Here is a 23279-nt window from a genome sequence, read left to right on the forward strand (position 1 = left end):
TATCCACTTCTTCGGGAATCATAGAAGGGTTTGAACATTAGCAGAAAAAAGTCTTCCCCTTATCTTTTGTCTTCCTCGCAACAACTTGCCAACCATCCTTATCAGTCACCTGTGATATAGGCTGATTAGGAGTAGCCACCACAGTGACAATAGGGGGTCTAGTATCATTTTTTTCTTAGGAACCCACTTCTGAACCGTCTTCTTCTGAATGGCAGGTCTAACAGATCTAGGTTGAGGCTGCCAAGAGCTTGAACAATCATGCCCCACCATCTTACATTTCCCACAGAACGGAGGAGTCCAATCATACATCACTTGTTGTTTAAACACCTTACCATGAACATCTTCAATCTGGACTTCCTTAGGAAGTTCCTTAGTAACATCCATCTCAATCAGAAGTCTTGCAAAGGAAATTCTATATTGATGAGTTGTGCACTCATCTGCATAAAGTGGAACACCCAAAATGCTTCCTATCCTGCTCAACGAGCCCTCACCCCAACAGTTTAGAGGTATGAAGTCGCTAAAGCGAAGTTTTTGGAAGGTTAGGGAATTTCACCCATAAGGAACTTTTAACACCTCCTCATTAAAGTGAAAACCAGCAGTCCATTGCTTAACAATCAAAGGCCTGCCTGCATAGGTATGGGGACCAGAATATAGAACAGCATTTCTATCATCAACAGAAATTTCACCAAGAAAAACCCATCATCATGCAAATACACTTTAGGTTTACTGACATAGTTCCACTCTTTCTCAATAAATCTAGTAACAGCAGCTATTGTCGGAGTTTCCCCCACCACATAAAGCACAACAGAAGATAACCATTTCTCAGATTCAATATAAATTTCCGATTGTTGAAGAATAGCAACAGCTTGGCCATCTTTAACAACCGGAGCAACAAATTGCAATGGTTTCCCCTTAGCAGTTATACTAGACCCAGAGAAGAGATTTGCCCATTTAGCCTCATTTCCCCTCCCAATCAGTTCTCTATTAATATCATTTCCAGTAGAAATGGGATTAGGAGCAGGCATACCTGAAATTTGAGATCCCCATTTCCGAAAGCTTCGCTTAAGCTCAACTTCGAGCTTTAGGTTGTTTACATGCTTGAATTCTTCGAGACTTTTGTTTGATCAACTGCCTAATTGAAACTTTTTATTTTCTTTGAATATGTATATAAATCCATAAAAAAAAGCATGTGCCAGGAACCAGATTTGAACTGGTGACACGAGGATTTTCAGTCCTCTGCTCTACCAGCTGAGCTATCCCGACCATTCATTCACCTTTCGGGCGCATCATCTTCTCATTTCATTTGACTCGATAACTCGGGTTTATGTCAATTAAACGGACGAAAAATCTTAAAAAGTATTATATCCATATATGCATACCGGAATCCCTTGGGTTTTCAAAATTTTTTGTTTTTTTAGTACGAGTAATAATATGAATTGTGAATCACTAAACTGAGTACTCCTTATTAAAAAATATTCATTTGTATGTCTATCATATATATCACAAGACTTGTGAAAAGAGAAAATTAGGGATATAACCGCCTTCAACCCGGTAATGAAAAAAAAAAAAGAACTAATTAGGAAGTAAAAAACTCTTTTGGGGATAGAGGGACTTGAACCCTCACGATTTTAAAAGTCGACGGATTTTCCTCTTACTATCAATTTCATTGTTGTCAGTATTGACATGTAGAACAGGACTCTATCTTTCTTTATTCTCGTCCAATAAGTGCCTCCCAAAGATCTATCAGACTATGGAGTGAATTATTTTATGAATATTTGATTCTTTTTTCAACTTTAAATCGATTCACAAAAATTATTCCATTTTTTCCTATTCATAATATATATATGATTTTTCATTTCATATTCTATAACTCCTTTTTTCAAAAGCAAGAAAAAAAAAAAAGAAAGAATAGATTCGGGGTCTTAGTAATCATTTCATATAGTATATTCTTCGCCCTTTATTGGATTAGTCTTCTCTTCTATTCAAGTGGGTCAGAGCCTGAGTCTTCTATACCAATCAATGGCACAAAGAGTTCCACCTCTCGGGGGTGAATTATTCGACCATCAGCTGGTAGTATAGTAGGGGGCATAGGCTCACTGAGAACCCTAAAGTAATTCTAAATGATTTCACCAAGAACTCCCATAAGTTAGTAGACTGGACCGTTAGGCCTTGAATCAAGGGAAGGCAGCAAGGTATCACGCTAATACTTTATTAGTCAGATCTTCTGTTTCTGATGTAGTCATTCCAAAAGCTTCGCTTTCGCTATTACATCCGTGTTACATGTCAATAAATTTGTGCATTCTTTTCATTTAATATGTGTGCATAATCAGCGGTAGGTTGAGGGCAGTCATAGCATAGTTGATAACTGATCAGTCCAACCAAAGAATGTTACCCATAATTTCCAGTAGCTCGTCTTGTGTGAAAAAGGTTCTTACCACGGCACTGACCTAGAATCCAATTGTCGTGAAGTAACACGTATGAAGTCGCTAAAGCGCAGTTTTTGGAAAGGGTAACTAATCAAGTTATTAGACTGCTTTTTAGGGTCTGTGGATACAGGAGTATGTGTACCAGGGTTACCATCTTTATGGCTCAATATTTGAGCGTTTCGGCGCACGAGGGATTCAATCCTTTCGATCATGGAAGCACACCTTACGCTGCTTTCAATTCTGAATAAACTGCTTAATACATGAATTCAAATTCCGGGGTATAGGGACCAAAGAAAGAAAGCATAGTCTTCTGTTCTAAGGAAATCAAATCCTTATAACCTTGAGAATCATCACTAGGATTCTCATTAGAATGGGGGATAATCTTGATTCTTGAAGATGTATCACCACTATTCTTATCAACTTTGAATTTACCTTTTCAAATATATAACGATTAACGGAGGCAATTGTTGGAGTAGAACCAACCACATACATGACAATAGAAGCATTCCATTTTTCAGTCAATACATCTAACTCAGATTGTTGTAATTGGGCTATTTTCCTACCATCCTTGACCACAGGAGCCAAAAAATGCAGAGTTGTACCTTTTGAAGCTAGTTTAGCTCCCTCAAACAGTCCAGACCATGGATTTGCCGGCAAAGCAGTAGAGCCTTCCATCTCCAATCTACGATTCACCATTTTCTGGGTAGGCATTGTTGCTCTATGAATTCAATTGCATCAAAAATTTCTTCAGAAACCGGCCCAGCACTGGGATGAGGAGGAGCCGCCAATCGAACCTTGTTCCCAGTCGCTTGAGGTGATGTGCTCTAAGCACTAGTTCCAGCCCCATTCATCGAATTACTCCCTAACGCTTTATCAATAGACTGTATCGGGCTTCTTAATTTCGCAACATCATCAATTATAGGAGGATTCGCCATAGTCGTAGCCGCAGAATTAATCGGAGGGTTCGCAAAAGTGGGTGTAGCCACGATGTCTCTGTGAGCAATTCCCGGACCCGATTGATGCACAGCAGGTGAAGGGTTCACCGGCGACACCCTCGGCATCGGAATTTCAGGTTGAGCTTTCTTCTTCTTTGCCATGGAAGGCTGGGCGCACGATAGAAAACCACCCTAAACGTGCGCCATCAGAGCTCCCAGCCCCTGGTCTTTCTTTCGATTCGGGCATTTAATCTATACCATTAAATGCCCAGCTGAGATGAGAAGCACATTCGACGACATTCGCATCCTAAAAAGCTCATGACATCTCGCGAGTCGCTCTTGCTGAGAATAGGATGGGCGTATGGACAGTGAATCAATAGTATAAGCAATAGGCGATTAGGAAAGGACAAAGAAGGTCTTTGCACCAATCCCCTCTTTGATTGAAGGACAACTTCTATTGTTTAATGGACGAGGAGATGTAATAGCTAAAGCTATGCTTTTGTTTACACGCTTAGTGCGAAGCATTAAGAAGTCGCTGTTTCGAAGCTTTCGGAGTAGGAGGGAAGAACGAAATTAATGCTAGGTTGTGAGGGAATGCCTTCTTACTCTTGGAGAATCAACTGATAGTCTTTTCGACGAATCCACTGCTTGAGAATCTATCCCTTTTTTACCGAAACGGACATCCATATAATAGTATAAGGAATATGCCCACAATAGGGCGATAGACAGATATAATCCTACCAAACTTAGAGAAAGTCTTATTGCCCTAGAAGCCAAAACTCTTACTTAACTAACTCTTAGGCGAAAGGCTTCCATGCATTTGATATGGTATGAAAGAAAGCTAGAACTCCGAGTACAGACAGAGAGAGCGAGATATTCTCTTATATAAAAGAGTTAGGAAGAATCAGCTGCAGATGTTAGAAAGTGAACTGTACTGCTGCATTCCGTAGAATTCCGGGAATTGGAACTGGCAAAAGAGGAGACGCATACCTTACTTATTAAGATACTTTCGAAAGACCAACTCCTTTCGGGTATTGGTTGGACTGGATGAAAGAGGATGACTCCGCCGACCACTCGTACCTTTCTGTCGAGCCTTCCCCTAGGCTACTGGACTTTCAGACAGGAAAAAAATAACAGAAACTTTCACGCGAGACTGGCTAGATAATAAAGCTTGAAACTGGAGCGAAGCAACTCGACTAAATAATAGGTTAGCTTCCTTAGAAGGTGAAACTAGCGCTTAGAGTTCGGTGCGAGGATCAACTCCGTACCCTTCCTTCAGATATTTACTGCTTTGCACGAGCTGAGACAGTGTAGATAGATCCGGATAAGGCAAAGACCACATTCCTACTGCTATAACTAAGACTTGAAATTCCCTCAAAGAAAAACTCTTTGTTGCATCGATTGATTGGCTTAGAAGTTGGAACCTTCTTTTCTCAACTCAAATGCTTCGAGTTTAAGTTAGTGTTCATTGCTTAATAGTAAATAACTCTTTTTTTTTTTCTCCTAAGTGGGATAGAAGGCAGATAATAGCGGATTTCCCCAAAAATGAATTCTACCAAAGCATTCATTCCTTTGAATTAGACCGCTCGCGACCTATGTCAATTAAAGGAATGAATGGTTGACAGGCGATGGAAAAAAAGAAGTAGAAGAAAGATGTGCGATTACCACTTCGATTAAAGAGTAGAGTAAGGTACTTTCTACTTGAACTTCTAAGGTCCAATTTTCTTAAGGGAGGTTCTTACTTGACTTAGGTGTGAACCTGTACATACAAAGAAAGATACAGGTAGCTTAGCTCCTTCAAAGAGTTGGCTAGACTCTTATCGAAATTGCGTATATAAAGAAAAAGAGATTCTGAATTGATTGTGCGGGAAATGTTTTTGACTGAACCTCCCGTTGTTCTCTCTCCGATAGCACGCAGCCGATAATAGAGACATAGTTCGAAAGGTCCCATGCCTTTCTTGGTTGGCAAACCCAACCGGTGATTTCTTTCTTCCTGAATTTGGAGAGCAAGAATCAGTCTTTCTTCATTTCTCGAGAGAGCAGAGAAGTCAAAGAATGAAAATACAAATGATTGTTCGAGAATGGCTATTCTTCACAATTGCTCCTTGTGATGCAGCGGAACCATGGCAATTAGGATTTCAAGACGCAGCAACACCTATGATGCAAGGAATAATAGACTTACATCATGATATCTTTTTCTTCCTCATTCTTATTTTGGTTTTCGTATCATGGATCTTGGTTCGCGCTTTATGGCATTTCCACTATAAAAAAAATCCAATCCCGCAAAGGATTGTTCATGGAACCACTATTGAGATTATTCGGACCATATTTCCCAGTATCATCCTGATGTTCATTGCTATACCATCATTTGCTCTGTTATACTCAATGGACGAGGTAGTAGTAGATCCAGCCATTACTATCAAAGCTATTGGACATCAATGGTATCGGAGTGCGCCTCTTCACGAAGGTGATTTAAGTGCAACGAAATGCCTTAAAGTGGAATATAGTTCGCAAAGCATCTGGCTTACTGGCAATCTCCCATTCCCGTCGTCGAGAGACTTTTCTAACTATAGCATGCCAGAAACGGGGAGTTGATTGAGGTGGTTAGACCTATACCCTGAAATGCTCTCAGCATAGGAGCCTATGGTTCCATTCTTGTTGTTGCTGGAGGTACACATCCCTCTTCTCGGTGTAGAGCGATATACGAGAAATAGATGCTCAGCCTGCAATGTCCGATAACGGCGCTGAAGTAGTGAATCTAACGGCACCATAGCAATGGCATACAACTTTGGACCTAACGGCCGGCCCAGTAACCTTTCGGAATGGGGGATCCCCGCTGGCAACAACCACGGTAGTAGTTGCGGAACTACTGGGCCGGGAGAGGACAATAACCTTATTGCCTGCTCCTCTTTCTTCGCTTCGGGGACGGAGGTCCTACGGTAGGTAACAGCAGGCACAAGCAACTTGACCGAAGGGGACCAGCGCTTCTACTCTTCCACCGCACCGAGGAGCCGCTCGCAGCGAGAAGCAAGGGATATCGTGAACGGTGGGAGGTCACGGAGAATTTACCTATTCATAGAGTGATCCTATGATCGATACAGGATATGTACTATCTCTCTTTTTTTTTAGTTAGGTTAAAAAAGAAGGGTGACTCAACTTCTAAGCTAGAGTTGGGGATGGGACCTGTTGGCATAATGCACGCTGGAACGTGGGAATTCGAGGTCTCATGAATACTCAAAACTTTTTTTTTCACGATATCCGGTCAGGCCTATGGATTGATCCTTTTAGATCTATGAGCTTTATGCCCCAGTCGTTCACATGAGCATAGAAAATCTATACTCGAGCGTTCAACCGGGCCCCTGACAGGATAGGCGAGGAATCACTCTGGATCCTATTTCTTAGAGCCTACAACTTCGCCGAGCCGACTAGCATCCTTTTCCAATGCGCATTTATCGAACAAAGAAGACGACTATAAGATAGAATTCGCTTTTCGTGGCGAACAGGTCGTCCCATACCTTCTGCCTGTCCTATGTGTGTGGAACCAGGCCTTTTTCGGTTACAGCCTTCCCCTCGAATACATAGGGTAGGTAGGGCTGGGTAAGAAGGGGTCCCCTGTTGCCAATAAACTTTTCCCGGCCTTACTTTCAAAAAAGTAAGTCGACTTTCCAAAAGCATAGCTTTAGCGTGTAAACAAAAGCTCCATAAGCTTCTAATAAACGACTTCATACCAAAAGCTCCAAGAGCTTTAGCGACTTCATACGTCGCCATACTTGTTCCAAGTCCAAGTAAGTGAATTTGACCTTACTCATTCAAGTAAGCAAGTAGTCGAGTTCCTTCGCCTCCGATTTCTCTGACTCATAAAGGGTCTTACGGTCGGAAGAACTACCTAAAACTAAAGAAAAATAGTGCTCTTTCTAATTCTAAGAGTAGGCGTGGAGAGCTTTTTGCGGGGAAACTTGCAAGTACAGTTTGGGGGGAGGCGGGCGTCGACCCAACCTTATGAGTATTCGGACTATAACAGTTCCGATGAACAGTCACTCACTTTTGACAGTTATATGATTCCAGAAGATGATCCAGAATTGGGTCAATCACGTTTATTAGAAGTGGACAATAGAGTGGTTGTACCAGCCAAAACTCATATACGTATTATTGTAACATCTGCTGATGTACTTCATAGTTGGGCTGTACCTTCCTCAGGTGTCAAATGTGATGCTGTACCTGGCCGTTTAAATCAGACCTCTATTTTGGTACAACGAGAAGGAGTTTACTATGGTCAGTGCAGTGAAATTTGTGGAACTAATCATGCTTTTATGCGTGCGCCCGAAAACATAGGCCGACTGCTGAGCCCACTCTGGCTCAGCCGCACTACCCGGGGTGCGAGCCACCCGAAAAGCAAGCTTTTACAGCGAGCGGCTGGAGCAGTAGGGAGCCGAGGAGCAAGGCAGTAAATAAGATAGAAAAAGGGGCCAGGCTCCCGGTGAAGCAGAGAAGACGGTTAGGATAACGAACTTGAAACGCGGAGCCCGAGCGGCCGGCGAGCGAGTGGTTAGTGGCCAATAGCGCCCTAGTTGACGGCATTCCTCTCCGCGGCTGGCACTTAAGAAACCACGGGGCACTCCATACCAGAGCAAGCAAGTCTTAGGTTAGGGATGAGACGCCCGCGCAAGGACCTCCATTCTCATTAGGAGATCGAAACAAGGACCTATGGAAGTCGGGGCTACCCCGTCCCCATGGACAACGCAACAGTGTCCTGAGGGAGGAGTTTAGAGGCCTTATAGTAGCACGGACTTATTTTTTTTTCTAGATCATGCGAAGGGGGCCAGTCCAAGATCGTACTCTTCCTCTACAAAGAGAACAGACGCTCTCAACGGCTAGGCGCCACTCTCTTTCTGAGTCATTATATTATAGCTTCTTCATGATTTCGTGCCGTGGTGAACAAACAAAAGAGTTTCAGCGGAAGGAGAAGGACCTGCAACGGCTTCCGCCGCCTCTTCTTGTTCCTATAGCCGTCTGTTACGAGTCAGGAAAGCCTGGAATCCTCAATATTATATAGAAGGGAAGGGATCTCTCAAAATAGAAAAGGGCGGGCAGGGCTTCCGCAAGGGCCTCCCCCCTCTTCCCGGTCAAGATAGATGGAAAGGAGCCCTAGAAAGTAAAGGCCATAACCAGCCTTCTTATTTATGTACGTACACTTTTGTTTCACAGGGTGGGGCCGCCCTTCCTTCAGCAGCTTTTCTTCCAGAACCTTGTATTTGTATAGGAACGTAGTCGCTTAAGCGAAGCTTTTGGTTGGAGCTTTTCTAATTCAAAAAAGGGGGAAAGGTTTGAAAGCTGCTCGCTTCCGAGAGGCGAGGGGAGCCTTACTTACAGGTTCCAAGCCTGGCGTGAAGCGAAGGGATTGGATTTCACCTATGATCTAAGATTAGTGGGCAACCATAGTTTCCTTTTTTCGTGGTGTTGTTGAAAGCTCATTTTTGAGTCGGCCTCGCTTTTCGGAGCTGCTCCCAGCTCACACTATGGTGGAGGAGGTGCCGTGAAGATCTAGGAGTGTGAGCAGTACGAGCTGAAAGGCTCCCATACTGTTTGGAGGGCAGGAGGCATAGATGCCAAACAAACCTGACCCCTATCTATCGTCGTGGAAGCTGTTTCTAGGAAAGATTATGGTTCTCGGGTATCTAATCAATTAATCCCCCAAACCGGAGAAGCTTAAGCGGAAATGAAAGAATAGGGTGAAGAAGAGAAGCCACTAAGAAGGCTTCGCTCGCTCGTTTAGTAGAAGTAGAGTGCATAAGCTCCTTTAGAGATAGAGGCGAGTACTACACGAGCTCGTAAGTCAAGTACGGAACGAGCCTTGTCTACAAAGCAGAGCGACCTCGTCTTGCTTGCTTCTGGCGAAACTTCCTGCACTAGAGAATGGCCATTCCGGTATGGTAGGAAGACTGCTTTTTAGGCCGAAGGAATAGGAGCGATAGCGAAGCCAAGCCGTATAAAGGCGAGCAGCCCTTATAGCAATAGAACTTATAGCCTTTTTTTCCCTTTAGACCGCATTGAGAACCAGCCGAGAAGTGAATGAATTAGTAATTTGAGAAACATGACTACCCAAAAGCTTCTAATAAGCAAGTCAACTACCAAAAACTTCGCTTTCGCGAATATTTGAAAGTAAGGAATAGTTGTTCACCTATTTCCTTACTAGAGCAGATACTTGAGGACATAATGCTGCCCGTCTTACCCCCAGCTTTCGATATCACAGTTGTTCCTTTGCTGTTGGGTCGCTGCTCAAGTGACAGTTTGCTTTCATGGAAATGAATATCAAGGAATGTCGCAATAAGAGCTAAGTTATATAGGTTCAATACAGTTTGAGTCGTACTGTCCAGAGGTGGGTTTATGAATAATCAGAGTTGGATTCGTCACTTTGATTCGTAAAATCAGGAGTCGTCATTATATAGGAGAATGCAATTTCTTGGTGAAGCAGGATGCTCATTGACAATCCTTTTGTTCTCTGTACTTGACTCACATGACTCTCTGGCGCCGTAATGAAGAGTACTTATGTATCCCATATCTCGCATGAACCCATTTTTTGAAAGAAAGGCCATAGGTGTGGTTGATTCTCTGCTCTGTATCTTCATCCTGCTCGTCTGGGGTGTGGGGAGCAGCTCTTTCTTGCTGAAACTTAGGATTGTGATCAACCGGTACCTCTATTGTAAGTATAGTTTTAAAGAAGGTACAATTCATTCATGATGCATCTTCAATTTCTTATTTACATCCTTCTGAAGGGCCTAGTAATTCTCTCACTAAGTATCTGTTAAAGGGTGAGAATTATGATGTTTGGGTAAAGGCCGTGGTTAATGCTTTAGAAGTCATAAGTATGGTTTTATCAATGATGCATTTTTTTGTCCTACTGATGAGAAAAGTAACGAATTTAGAGCATGGAAGTCAAATAATTCGACTATCTGTTCTTGGTTGTTTCATTCTGTTGATGAGTCTATTCAACCTAGTGTTGCCGGTCATAAGATTGCTAAGGAGATGTGGTTAGATTTACAGCAACGCTATTCCATCACCAATTATCGAAATCAGCTTAAATCTGAATATCACTTGCTCCGACAAAAAGGCATGAGTGTGGTTTCCTATTTTAAGAAATTCAATTGTGGGATGAATTTTATGGTTCGGAGGATTTTACATGTGGTTGTACTTGTGCTGCCGCGGCAAAATTGCGTGCTCGTGTTGAGCGGGACAAGACTCATGATTTTGTTCTAGGCCTTGATGATGAACAGTATGGTGCTCTCCGGACTCAAATCTTGAGTATGGAACCGTTTCCTAATATTAAGAATTCTCTTTAGCAACTCAGGAAGAAAGACATCGTAGTATCATACGGGGTCGTGATGAGAAAACTGAAGCAGTGAGTTTTGCGGTCCAGGCTCCTCCTAATCCTCCAGTTCCATCACCTCCTCTTACTACCAATGCACCACCCACTTGCACTCACTGTGGTCGCATTGGACATGACTTTGAACGCTGCTATCAGCGTATTGGCTTTCCACCAGGTAGGGGCCGTGGTCGAGGAGCTACTGGTAGCAGCCGGGGACAGCAGTCCCAACAGCTAACGCTGCCCAGTCCTCCCGTCAGCCAGACTGCTGAGCAAGGCCCGCGTCAGACCAACAGTAGCACACCACCAGGTTTCAGCAACGACCAAGTGCAGCGTTTAATCAATCTTCTTGAGTCTGCCTCCTCTTCCGAGACATTTTTGGGTAAGGACACTCAAAATTAAGTTACTTGGCTCCTTGACAGTGGCGCTTCTCATCATATGACAGGGACATTGGACATTATTTATGACCGCACGGATTTACCTCCATGTCCAGTTAGTCTTCCAGACGGTGTTAAAACCACCGCTACTTTACACGGAAGTGTACGGTTGACTTCCGAATTGTTCGGAACGTGCTTTATGTTCCCAACCTTAAATGCAACAACATTTCTGTTGGTCAGCTTAGTCGTGACTCATATTGTACTGTGACATTTACTGATCAATTATGTGTTGTACAGGACCGCATGAGGATGGCGATTGGCCTCGGTGAGCTAAGGAATGGGTTGTACGTATTCAAGGCGGTGCCACAACAAGTTTCGACTCATTTGATGCAGAGTCCACATTATTGGTGCATCGTCGTCTCGGACATCCGTCAAGTCAGCACTTATCTTATGTCATTAGTACAAGTAGCAATAGCAAAATAAAGAAGGAGTTAGACTCTTGTGATGTGTGTTTTCGTGCTAAACAAACTCGTACTGTATTTCCTTTAAGTGAGAATAAAGAAGATGATTTATTTGGTTTGATTCATTGTGATTTATGGGGTCCATATACTAAGTCTGCATCTTCTGGTGCTCATTATTTCCTGACTATTGTTGATGATCATTCTCGTGCCGTTTGGATTTACCTAATAAAGGAAAAGAGTGAAGTTCCTGGTTGTTTGAGACATTTTTCATGGTGCACACACAATAAGGTGGTTAAAATAGATCTGATAATGGTACGAAGCCAGAGGCTCCCTTGCTTCCATTTTCTCAGGAAAAAAGGTATATTGTTTCAGACCTCTTGTGTAGGAACACCCCAACAGAAGTGTTGAAAGAAAACATAGAAATATTTTAGAGGTTGCACGGGCACTTTTGTTTCAATCTTCATTACCTCTACGGTTTTGGGGGGATTGCGTTCAAACTGCAGTTCACCTCATTAATCGTACTCCTACAAAGCTGCTTGAAGGTATGAAGTCGCTAAAGCGAAGCTTTTGGGAAGTCTCCATATGAAATTCTTTTCTCTTCTGCACCTAATATGAGTTTGTTGCACGTCTTTGGTTGTCTTTGTTATGCCCATAATAAGCCCAGGCAAAAAGAAAAGTTTGGCTCACGGAGTCGGAAGTTTGTATTTTTGGGATATCCATTTGGTAAGAAAGGATGGAAAGTTTATGATTTGGAGACTAAAGAGGTATTTGTATCACGAGATGTGCGTTTTTTGGAGGATGTTTTTCCCTTTGCAGGGGCGTCGGATGAAGTTTTGGGTGATAATGGACCCCCTGGCCAGGCAGACTTAGATTTCGGGTTTTTCAGTGTACCTGAAACTCCACCTCCCTGCCACCTACTCCACCCATGTCCGCCCCTCCTATCACTTCGGCAGACAGGGGGAGTGCCTCGCAGTTAGCCTCAGAACCTCCTACAACAATTGTTCCAGACGACGCAAAACACGGCATGAGCAGCCCACACCTGAGAGCAGCCTGCATCTGCACCTGATGCGCGCTTAAGTGAGGGGGAGGCGACATTAGCAGGTGAATCCCACCACTTCTGCAACTCCTATTACATCTCGTGAGCCCGAGTCATCTACGGTTCCCACTGACGATGCACTAGACAAGCGTATGAGACGTCCTCCGGGCTGGTTATCTGATTCTATTTTTCTGCACGTACAATACACCCCATCTCCGCCTCATCCGAGTCATCGACCTCCTCAGGTACGCGGTTTCCTATAGCACATTATGTTACTTATTTTTATTTGCATGCTGGCCATATAAAATGGGTTGGTGCTATTAATGCTGATAAAGAGCCCAGGTCATTTAAGGAAGCGGTTCAGAAAGAAAATTGGCGAAATGCAATGCGGCAGGAGATCGATGCTTTGGAAACAAAACTTGGGAGATTACAGATCTTCCTCCTGGTAAGAAGGCAATCGGCAACCAATGGGTGTATAAAACAAAGCGTAAGTCAGATGGTGCTTTTGAACGGGACAAAGCTCGTTTGGTGGTCTTAGGCAATCATCAAAAGGTATGAAGTCGCTTAAGCGAAGCTTTCGGTTGTAATAGCTAAAGCTATGCTTTTGGAAAAGATCTGGCAACAAAAATCCAGAGTTGACTGGATCAAACTTGGAGACTCAAACACCAAGTTCTTCCATTCTTATGCAAAAGCTAGGCAAAATGTTAATGCTATTAAGCTTTTGGTGAGATCTGATGGTTCTAGGTGCTCAAATCAGATGCAGATTAAGGAAGAAGTAAGATCCTTTTATCAGGGTCTTATGGGTAGTGCTGCTGAGGCTATCCCTATGGTTGATAAGAGTCTCATTGCTAGAGGTCCTACTCTTTGTCACCATCAGCAAATCCAGCTTTGTGCTCCTCCCTCTTCTCAGGAAATAAAGCAGGTTTAGTATGGACTCAAGCAAAGCTCCAACAAGCATAAAAGCAACTATAGAGCTAGCGCGAAGTTTGAGTTAGTCACTCAATTTTCTTGGTGGTCTTTTTTTTTTTTAAGTGGAGGAGCATGCATGAATCAAATCGGATATCTTCTATGCGAATGTTCTTGCTTTCAAAAGACGAGTAAGGGACGGGGAGTTTCGGGAACAACCGGATTTGAAAGTTCACCCTTACCCTATAGTAGACTTTCTTTTCCCTATATAAGCTATATCAACATAGCCAACTAAAAAAAACGAATCCGCTTGTCAATTATTGGTGTAATACTCGCTCGTCAATTCTTGGTGTAATAATTTGACACTGATCAGGTGTTCTCAGTCTCATCCGTGTAATAATTAGGAATTATTCTTCCAACTCGTCCCAGAATGGGCGTTATGGCAAAGAACAAGAAGAAAAGAACAGAAGGAATTTGTCCAATAGTAACAAAGGGTGCTTCCACAGGTTGACATCCGATCCAACCTAGTAGTAAGCAATCCGCCAAAAGCAACCAAAAGAGTCCTTGGTAAATAGGGCGAAAACTTGAACTACGTACATACATACTTTTAAAAAAAGGTAAAGCCAAGAGACATATAAAAACGGGTGCTATTGCGGCTACACCTCCCGCTTTGTCAGGTATACTACGAAGAATGGCATAGATGGGTAAGAAATACCATTCCGGCACAATATGAGGCGGGGTGGGCATCGGATTAGCAGGTATATAATTGTCGGGATGCCCCAAAACATTAGGAGCATAAAAAATCCAAAAGGAAAAAAAGATAGCAAAAGCTACCCAACCTACTAGATCCTTTACATAAAAATAAGGGTAAAAGGCAATTTTATCCATCTCTGAATGTACACCTAATGGATTATTTGATCCATATTGATGCAATGCGGCCAGATGAAGAAGACTGGCGCCTACTAAAATAAAAGGGAGTAAATGATGAAGACTAAAAAAACGATTTAAGGTGGCATTGTCCACGGAGAAACCACCCCAAAGCCAAGTCACTATGCTATCTCCTACTACAGGTATAGCGCTAGCTAAGCTTGTAATTACTGTAGCTCCCCAAAAGCTCATCTGACCCCAAGGTAGTACGTATCCTATAAAAGCTGTCACAATCATTAATAAGAAGATTACAACTCCGAGACACCGAACAAATTCCCTAGGACTGCTATAACTCGCATGATATAGACCACGAAAAATATGAAGGTGAACCACAATGAGAAACATACTTGCCCCATTAGCATGCATATAACGGAGCAACCAGCCCCCTTCAACATCTCTCATAATGTGTTCTACGCTGTTGAAAGCTAGATCCACATGAGGTGTATAATGCATAGCTAAAAAAACGCCAGTCACTATCTGAATGACTAAACAAATCCCAGCTAACGAACCGAATCCCCACCAATAACTAATATTGCTCGGGGTTGGATAATCTATCAAATGCTGATTAAGTGTGGAAAATATGGGTTGTTTAAGAACAGAGAATCGTTGGTTTCTTATACTCATTTGCTTTGCCAAGATTCTTTATATCGTGACAACTCTTCTTCCCCACCCCAGTCACTCCCCGTCTTCCTCCTAGACGCCGCTGTATTCATCTATATATGGATGACTCCCGCTTTCTCCCCAATGGAATGATCTGGACCCTTACTTGTTCTAAGTAAGCAAATAGTTGTGAAAGGACCTCTAAATCCGACGACCTTGGCTGAAAAGCTCCCAATTAGGTCAGTAGCTGTTTAGAGCCGAAGGAGCTCTTTTTATTATTTTATTCTATTTGGGATTCTATAGCCTACGTACTTGGCTTTAGGGGATCGAAGTTGGATGAATCTCCAGTGGTTCCTTCCATCGGCGTCATCGAAATTTCCAGAAGAACTGGAAGCTCGAAACGACCGGTCAAAGGAATTGATCCGTTTAGTTCTGTTCTTCTCCTAGTTTTATAGCACACTCACGTAGAGGGATCGTTCCGACGCTAAGCGCGCTGCATTCCCTGTCCAAGTTGAGGATGGAGCGGATGTTGAAAGAGCTAGGATAGCAATCGGTCAGGGAATCCGCTATTTCCTTTAACGAAAAGGAGAGCATAGAGACTCAAGAAAGAGGTCTTAGTCTACTATTAGGGAAGTTCCGAGTTCATGCTTTTATTCCTAGTTCTACATTCTTAAATGGAAGAAGTAGCTGCCAATCGCTTAGTTCCTAGTTCATACTTTGATTCATTCTAGCTCTTAGGGATGGAATAATATATAATAAAGAAAGGGCTTAGTACACGTGGGACTTATGCCTTTCTTTTCGGATCAATGAGACAAGGAGTGACTCAGAGCTTTAGGCCCTTTGCCAAAGGAATGGAATGGGGCCCCTAGAAAAGTATAAAGGGAGGGAATTCGAAAAATGAACTCTTTCCAACCCGAAAGCTTCGCTTAAGCTCAAAAGCTCCATAAGCTTTAGGGAGTCAACTACCTTTCTATCTATAGAAGTAGGTTTTAGAAAGTCAATTTGATATTTGTATTTGCGTTGGTTTTTCCAACGAAACAAAGCACTTTATTGTCTTTCTCATTCGGAAGGCTCAGTCCCACACTCGGACTTCAATGATGGGAACAACCTCTGCACTCCGGCGCTCCAATGAACAAGAGTTCTCCGCCTTACTATATTTAGAAGAGTGGTCGATCTTTCGGGAGTCACTTTCCAAAAACTTCGCTTTAGCGACTTCATACGTAACTTATTTCAAAATTGGATACCCGGTGAGATTCTATCTTTCCAAGAGTACTACCCTGTACGTAGTCTATGTCTGGAAAGCATACTTGACAGGAGATAGACGCAGGCGGTAGAGGGGTCCCCCACTTAGATTCCCGCCCCGTTAGCATCTCCGATTCGAGATAAGGGATTAGTCCGTTAGGTCTTTTCGGTCACGGAGCCGGCCGGTATCGGGATCTTTACAAAAAGCTTTATAACGTCTTTTTTGTTTTAGCTGCGAGCAATGTTTGTGATCTCGTATATTTCGATTTTCCGACATCTTACTGAGTTTCTCCCTCATCTTTTTGCAAAAAGCCGCTCCACGGTAGTAAAGTCTCATCTTGTGTGTTGGCTGAAGTGACAATAGTTACATTGAACCCTCGAATATGTTCGAAGATCTCAAAATGATCTTCTAGTTCCGGGGAGAATTCGCAAAACTCCGTTTCCATCGAGAATTTAATGGAGTTTTCCCGTATTTCCACCAGAGAATCTAAGAGAGACATTACTGTCGAGATTCTGACCAAAAAATGAAACATTCCATGCCCTCGGAGAGTGCTTTGTCGTGCTAGGTCATTGACATATCCTTTGTCTTTATTTGACCCCAAGAATGGATTGGATCGAAACGACTTTCCTATCGAACCCCTGCGTGTCCGTATCAATTTCTGACCGCACGGAATCTCCATAGCCAATTTTCCATTTTGGATTATGAAATCAGAAGGTGCTGCCTTTGGTACTACTCTTATTTCACACAATCCAGGAACATCCATAACGTTGGCGTGATTCGGTTTGAGCAACGGATCTTGACGTGAAACATCTTCGTAATGAAAATGGAGGGGAAACATGAGTTGGCTTTTCTTTTCAAATCTCTATAGCATGAGCACTGTTCCCTGCCCGCTTCAAAAGGATAGTGGTAAGAACGAGACTTTATTATACAGATGATAGTACAGGGCTAAGGCAGTAATCTCGACGGAGATTAGGATGAGCTTTGATGAATAAAAGAAGAATTGGTAGAAATTCTCACTAAGTGAAGGTCTGTTCACATCGCAACTTATATCTTCCTTCAGACTTGGCAAGCCTTTCCAGGTAGAGTAGCCAAAGGGCTTTCAGCCATATAGCTGAAAGATCATCTTCTCATTTATGGAGTATCCCGTCTTTGATAAAAACGGCTATTCTCCTTTACGCTAGGTGAGACCGAGAACTCGATTGCAGGTGAAGCCAATGAAGCTCTTTTTGAAGGGAAAATTGGCTTTTAATGCAGTGAAGTCTTTTATCTTCTAACTAGCTCGTAATCCCTTATTTCCTAAGAGAACGGGCTAAGCAAGCAGTATAGAACACGCCTGCTGAAAGAACGACTCTGTCTTTAAGACTGCTTTACCTTTCTATGAGAGATCGTAAGATCCGCTGACAAAACAGAAGGCTTGAGGAACTTTTTACCAGCCAACTCTTGTACGGGCGTGGGCTCAGAAGGACCTCTCTCTCCTGCAATTGCACACCGCATTTTTATTCCACGATTTAAGGATTGGCTCAAGCAACCTATCTTACTAATAATAAGAAAGGGGCAGGTTTTAGTCTTGAAGTCAGTCTTCTTCAATGGATAAGATTCAAAGGTAAACCTAGACTGGCTCTTTCTCAAGAAAAAGATTCGCTTTAGCATGTAAACAAAAGCTTCTAATAAGCGATTACATATCCTCCCATCGAGAAGTCATTTTTGACTGTTAAAAGGCGACGCACCTCCTAATCTCTGGCTATTGCTTCAACTCGCTAGCCTTTTTTTTTCTATTTGTAGGCCGGGCCTAGGGTTTCAAATCCTAAGGGCTATGGTTGGTCGATAGCCTTTGCTTTCGGTCTTAGTTTCCTCATCTCCACTCTGCATTCAGTTTGCAGCTATCTACGATAAGAGAAAGGCTGCTTTTAGGAGTTCTCTTTCCCTAGCGAGTGAAGAACTATTTCAGTAAAGTTCTAATTGCTTATAGTGAAGACAGAAACTGCTCACCCGAGACTCACTTCACTCCTATTGAGCAAAGAAAAGTCAGAACTGATCTGCAACTATATAATAATGGATATTGCTAAGAGTTAGCAGTCGAAGGGAGGCTTTCAGACACTTAAAGACTAAGTGACTCCTCTCTCTTCCTTCAGCCTAGTCCGATACAGCTTGAGCTGTAGTGACTTCTTTACGGAAGAAGTAAAGGTAGAGTAGCTTCAAAATCGAATTCAAAAAAAAAGCAAATCATGCAAGACCATAGCTAAATGCTTAACACATGCATCTGAGGTCAGAGGAGCCGCTAAGGTCGAATTCTTCCTTTGTTTCAAATCAAGTTCAGTTCATTGCTTCGGTAAGAATACAAGCACGAGTTACTTTAACACAACACCCGATACTCTAATAACTTATATAAGAGTAAATGACCATTCTTCGGGAGGGCCGTCTAATAAAGGCGTATGTGTGGACACGGCCACGACGAAAAAAGCAATGGCAGTAAAGGCAGATGTCTGGTCTCGGTTAAGCCCGACGATCCCCTAGACAAAGAAGAAGATAAGATGTGGGCTGTTGGTCTTGATCTGCTGGTGTACTCGATCCACAGGTCCCTCCTCTAGGTTCTTTCTCTCCAACCAAACGTGTGTCGAGCCCGCCACCGTGCACGCATGGTGCAGAAGTGGGTCCCAAGGAACCCGCAGAAGCAAAGAGGTGGTGGCAGTAAACTGGGTCTCCAAAGGGAGAATTGAGTTCACTTCCTTTGGACCTAGTCACATCCTTTCCTACTATAGTTCAAGAAATCTTTGAAAAATCGAGCGTTCCATCCCGGCCCGGGGCCTTCGCGTCCGCCCTGTACTCTGCTTCAGCACTAGAACGAGTAACCAAACCCCGTTTTTTACTTTCAAGACGAGATTTCAACCCACCAACCGAACCCTTTGCGGTAGCCGGTGTCGGCTAGCAAGTTTTGGTAACACAGGTATGGGTCCGTCCGAGGATCGGTTATTGCGTAGGTAGTGAGTAGACAGTAGACCAATCGACGGTTCTACCCTCATTCCAGCGAGGAGCGACTGATTGGAGCTCCGTTAAGGCAGGACATGGCGGGGTAAAAACTTAAGACCTTTCCTGTCCTTTTAGGAACGTTAATCCATTCACCTGTCCTTGATGACCCTTACATCGCGTTAAGGTGGTGCAACTGCACCTCCCAAAAGTAAAAAAGTACGTAGTCGCTAAAGCGAAGCTTTTGGTATGAAATCGCTTATGCGAAGCTTATGGAGGGTGTAAAGCTAAAAAAAGAATTATCCTATCGACCTACACTTTCTTTCTGGACATTAGGCTTACTACTCAATTTCTATCGATCGGGGGCTCCCCCTACTTGAACCAAACTTCGCTTCCAATCCATGGTGTCGGCATCACACATGCTAAATGTGTGCCGTGAGTGAGAGGTCAATCACTCTCAGCTCTTCTTTCGAAATTATCGAACATAACTTATCGGCTTGAGGCTTATTTTCAAGCTGAGTATAAATTACTGATTCAATTGAAAGTGGTATTTTTTATTGAATTCAACCAAAGCAGGAACTTCTTCTCTGACATCAAATATTCTAGGTTTAGTCAAGCTCATGAACTATAACTATTTAATCCGATTCACAATCCATTCCAAACCAAACCGGCCAATCCGATCAAAACAAGCCCAAAACACGGGGTTTGGGTCTTTTTCTCACATTGAGAGGCTTCCCCAGTCAACATAGAGAAGGACAGTCGATAGAAGCAATCATCCGGGGAACCCTCCTTCACAGTCGGTGTCCCATATTCTTAATAATATAATTAGAATATTAATATGCTTAAGACAGGCAAGTCGTTCATGAAGAACCTTAGTTTTGGACCTTTGCAAGAGGATTTCCCTTAGTACCACCACCTATGAAGACTAAGATTCCGAAGCAGTGGGAATAGCTTTGAAAAAGCTTTCGTGTGGTGGGTTTTTTCCCTAATGAGATGGGAGAGCAGCAAGCCAAAGATCGTACTCTCCGGAGCAAGTCAAATTCATAGCTAAGCTGACCATCTATCTGCCCTAAAAGCAAGGGCTTGGAGGGTGCCAGCCGTTCGGTTGAAACTCGGAATTAGGTAGTAAGTGATTGGTCTTTTGGCCACCGATAAAAGGAGGATTCCCAGTCATGTAATTCAAAAGAAATTGAGAAAGAAAAAGCCCATGCTTTGGTGTAGCACCGGTTCTGGCAACTCTTTATATATATATCCGATATGATATCCTGGACTCAAGAAAGGAATTCACAAATGAATGAGCGACTATATCATGGGAATATTCCACTGGTGAACGGCGACAACTTGGCTAAGCCCAGTTTAAGAGCTTACTATAGTATCAAAATTCCATCCTATACTTTTCTAGGAAGTCTTCGAGGCAAAAGAGTGAAAGTGGGAATCGGCATAGTGTAAAGGCCATTCTTTAAAAAAGAAAGGTGAAGTCCGAGGGCTAGGTTCAAGGGTTGGTCGAGCTATTTCATATCCTCCGTCGGTGTCTTTTCACCTCCGAGAATTTTTTTCGGACTTTGAAAAAGCTTTGGATGTACAAGAGCTTGTTTACAATTGATCACATTTTAGCATGCAACTCTCCTAGTCTCATCTTTGGGGCGAAGTAAGCCAATTACATTATTGGTAAGGTTAAGCAGTTTAATCGCATTTCTCGTCTCTCGCTCTGATCTGGTGTCGTCGCTCACAGTCCAAGAAAGGTAGTCCTTTCATTGGCTAACGGGATTAGGCCTAATGGGATAGACCGATCATCGCTTCCTTCCTCTACTAGTTCTGGAGTCAAGCCAGCAAAGAAAAGACTTATTATAGGTCGATCCGGCCGGGGCTGAGGTGCAAAGACAAAGGAATGCAGACGTTGGTAAGGGTAAAGGGGCTAGAAAGAGAAGTTAAGGTCGGTAGGCAGGGCGAGTTCACACGAAAACCATTCCTTTAGCTATTACATTCCAAAAGCTCCATAAGCTTCGCATAAGCGACTTCATACCAAGTAGCGATTACATACCAAAAACTTCGCTTTAGCGACTTCATACCTCTCGCCGCTCATACGCCTACTTCTAGTTAGTTGCTTATTGGGAGATCGAAATAAAGATTGGGACCTGAATGAAGTAGTAAAACGAAGAAGGTCAACCAAGTTAATGTGGCTGTGGGCATTTCTTCTGAAAGCCTTTCTTATATGCTTTATTATGCCTTTGGAGTGCCTAAAGACAAATGAACGAAGTGTCCAAAAATGGTAAGGGACACGAGTGAACAGATTCAAGGGATAGTTGAAACCGCTTACCCTCCCTTTATTGAACGTCATAGCCGATATGATGATAGGAAGTTCTACATAGAATCAAAATATCGAATTAGATGCTTTGGGTATAGCAGGACTTGAACCTGCGACCATTAGGTTAAAAGCCCAATGCTCTACCAACTGAGCTATACACCCCCAAAAAGATTGGTTCGGAAAAGAAGGCGGCCCCTTGGCCGCTCATCATAAAGGGCGCGGCTCTATATGAGGTTCGTACTGCAGAGCAAGCGAAGAAAACGTAAGGGCGCGCGTTAGCACTCCTGCAAGAAAACGAAAACTAAGTTTCGCCTTTTTCGATATGAGAAATGAGAAAGATGCGCTCAAGCACCCAACCCATACTTTGTTCTGCTTGCCGAAGCCTTACTCAACAAGGACCTTTCTTTTTTTAGTAAAAGGTTGCTTGTTTCCACTCATTGAAGATTCTATCTACAAAAGAAGGTCAACGGAAGATACTCAAATTGCTCTCACTGACACCATCTACGAGAAGGTGAGGCAATGCAATTTTCTTTCCAGCCGCCTTTCCAAAAGCATAGCTTTAGCTATTACAACCGAAAGCTTCGCTTAAGCTCAACTTCGAGCTTTAGGTTGTTTACATGCTTAAGCTTCGCTTTAGCGACTACATACCTTACAGCCTTTTTTCGGAGAAGGGGAAGAGCAGTTATCTATGTAATTACGGTCTTTGTCGGCCGTTGTTCCGGTCGAGCACTATCCTTTCTTTGTCTAATTCCGTCTTACCAACCCGCGAAGGGTTGTGAGAGACTGAACCGGGTACGAAGAATGAATCTATATCTGTGCACGGAAGTTGCTGGCCGGCGGCCGCTCAACTGTTCGAGCGCAATGCAGTGGTAGTTGGTTCCGATTCGACAAGGGCAGAATGCCTGGTCGAAGGTCCAAAGTAGGTGGCAGGCGTGTTCGTTTTGGCTCCCGAGCGAGAACAAGAAATAGGCGATGCACCATCCAAAAACTTCGCTTTAGCGACTTCATACCTTGCTGCTATGTACGTTGACCTTTACTTGAGAAATTAATCCAATTGAACCCACGCTCAAAGGAGGACCACAAGCTCGGGGCTCGACGTACGTAGTCGCTTAAGCGAAGCTTTTGGAAAGAAAAATAGGAAGCATTAAATTCAAAAAATGAGGTTAGCAGTGAAAGAAAGAGCCCGGCATTCATTTCTTCATTCATATAAATAGCTGAGTCTACTAAAAGAGAAAGCAGCCTCATCGTTATTAGAGGAGACCTCTGATCGTTCACCCCTAATATGACACGTTCCCTCCCAGTTATATGATCAACGGGCTCAGTCGGTTAGAGAGCGGGGCTATTGTAGGCAAAGTCGTCCCCTCTACTGACCGAACCCTCAGTTCGAAAGTCAGTCTTCGGCGGGTCACCATTACTTTACTTAGAAAGGCGAACATCTGGGAAAGGGAAAGCGCGGTGCGCCTGGTGCAAATTTCTTTTCTCATGATATACCAAGCGGAATGGAGGGTCCTACCCACTGATTGATAGAATAACTACGTAGGGGGCGGGGGGAGCGGTCAACTTGATGCGGAAAAGGCATGAGTGCTGTTCCGATCTTTTAGTGTATTCCTTTGTAGTGAGTAGGGCCTCTTTCTCGTTGATCAGTTCGTCTTTGTTCTATTGAAAGGTCTCCATTCCTACGGCGGTTTTGTCAACGAACGCGTCTCGAGCCGGATTTACTAACCTAACCCTTAAGGAGG

The 23279-nt window shown here is 43.2% G+C and overlaps 3 protein-coding genes and 2 non-coding genes across 5 annotated transcripts; 1 reads left to right on the top strand and 4 right to left on the bottom strand.

The window, feature by feature from the left end:
• Positions 1-1190: 1190 nt before the first annotated feature.
• On the bottom strand, positions 1191-1263 carry TRNAF-GAA (transfer RNA phenylalanine (anticodon GAA)). The gene has a single exon. It is a non-coding gene; the product is annotated as a tRNA-Phe (tRNA).
• A 2758-nt stretch (positions 1264-4021) lies between these two features.
• Positions 4022-9391, top strand: LOC130460645 (cytochrome c oxidase subunit 2). The gene is made up of 3 exons (XM_056827989.1): positions 4022-5810; positions 7358-7675; positions 8989-9391. Exons 1-3 carry the CDS (start codon positions 5417-5419, stop codon positions 9069-9071), a joined length of 795 nt encoding a protein of 264 aa, XP_056683967.1. The 5' UTR covers positions 4022-5416; the 3' UTR covers positions 9072-9391.
• Positions 9392-12760: 3369 nt separating this feature from the next.
• Positions 12761-15066, bottom strand: LOC130460642 (cytochrome b). Its single transcript, XM_056827986.1, has one exon. It carries the CDS (start codon positions 15050-15052, stop codon positions 13871-13873), a length of 1182 nt encoding a protein of 393 aa, XP_056683964.1. The 5' UTR covers positions 15053-15066; the 3' UTR covers positions 12761-13870.
• Positions 15067-16537: 1471 nt separating this feature from the next.
• On the bottom strand, positions 16538-18288 carry LOC130460644 (60S ribosomal protein L5, mitochondrial). The gene has a single exon (XM_056827988.1). The coding sequence runs from the start codon at positions 17107-17109 to the stop codon at positions 16549-16551; it is 561 nt and encodes a 186-aa protein (XP_056683966.1). The 5' UTR covers positions 17110-18288; the 3' UTR covers positions 16538-16548.
• Positions 18289-21629: 3341 nt separating this feature from the next.
• TRNAK-UUU (transfer RNA lysine (anticodon UUU)) lies at positions 21630-21702 on the bottom strand. Its single transcript has one exon. It is a non-coding gene; the product is annotated as a tRNA-Lys (tRNA).
• Between the last annotated feature and the right edge of the window lie 1577 nt (positions 21703-23279).

This window comes from Spinacia oleracea, chromosome 5 (assembly GCF_020520425.1).
Source record: "Spinacia oleracea cultivar Varoflay chromosome 5, BTI_SOV_V1, whole genome shotgun sequence".
NCBI lineage: Eukaryota > Viridiplantae > Streptophyta > Magnoliopsida > Caryophyllales > Amaranthaceae > Spinacia > Spinacia oleracea.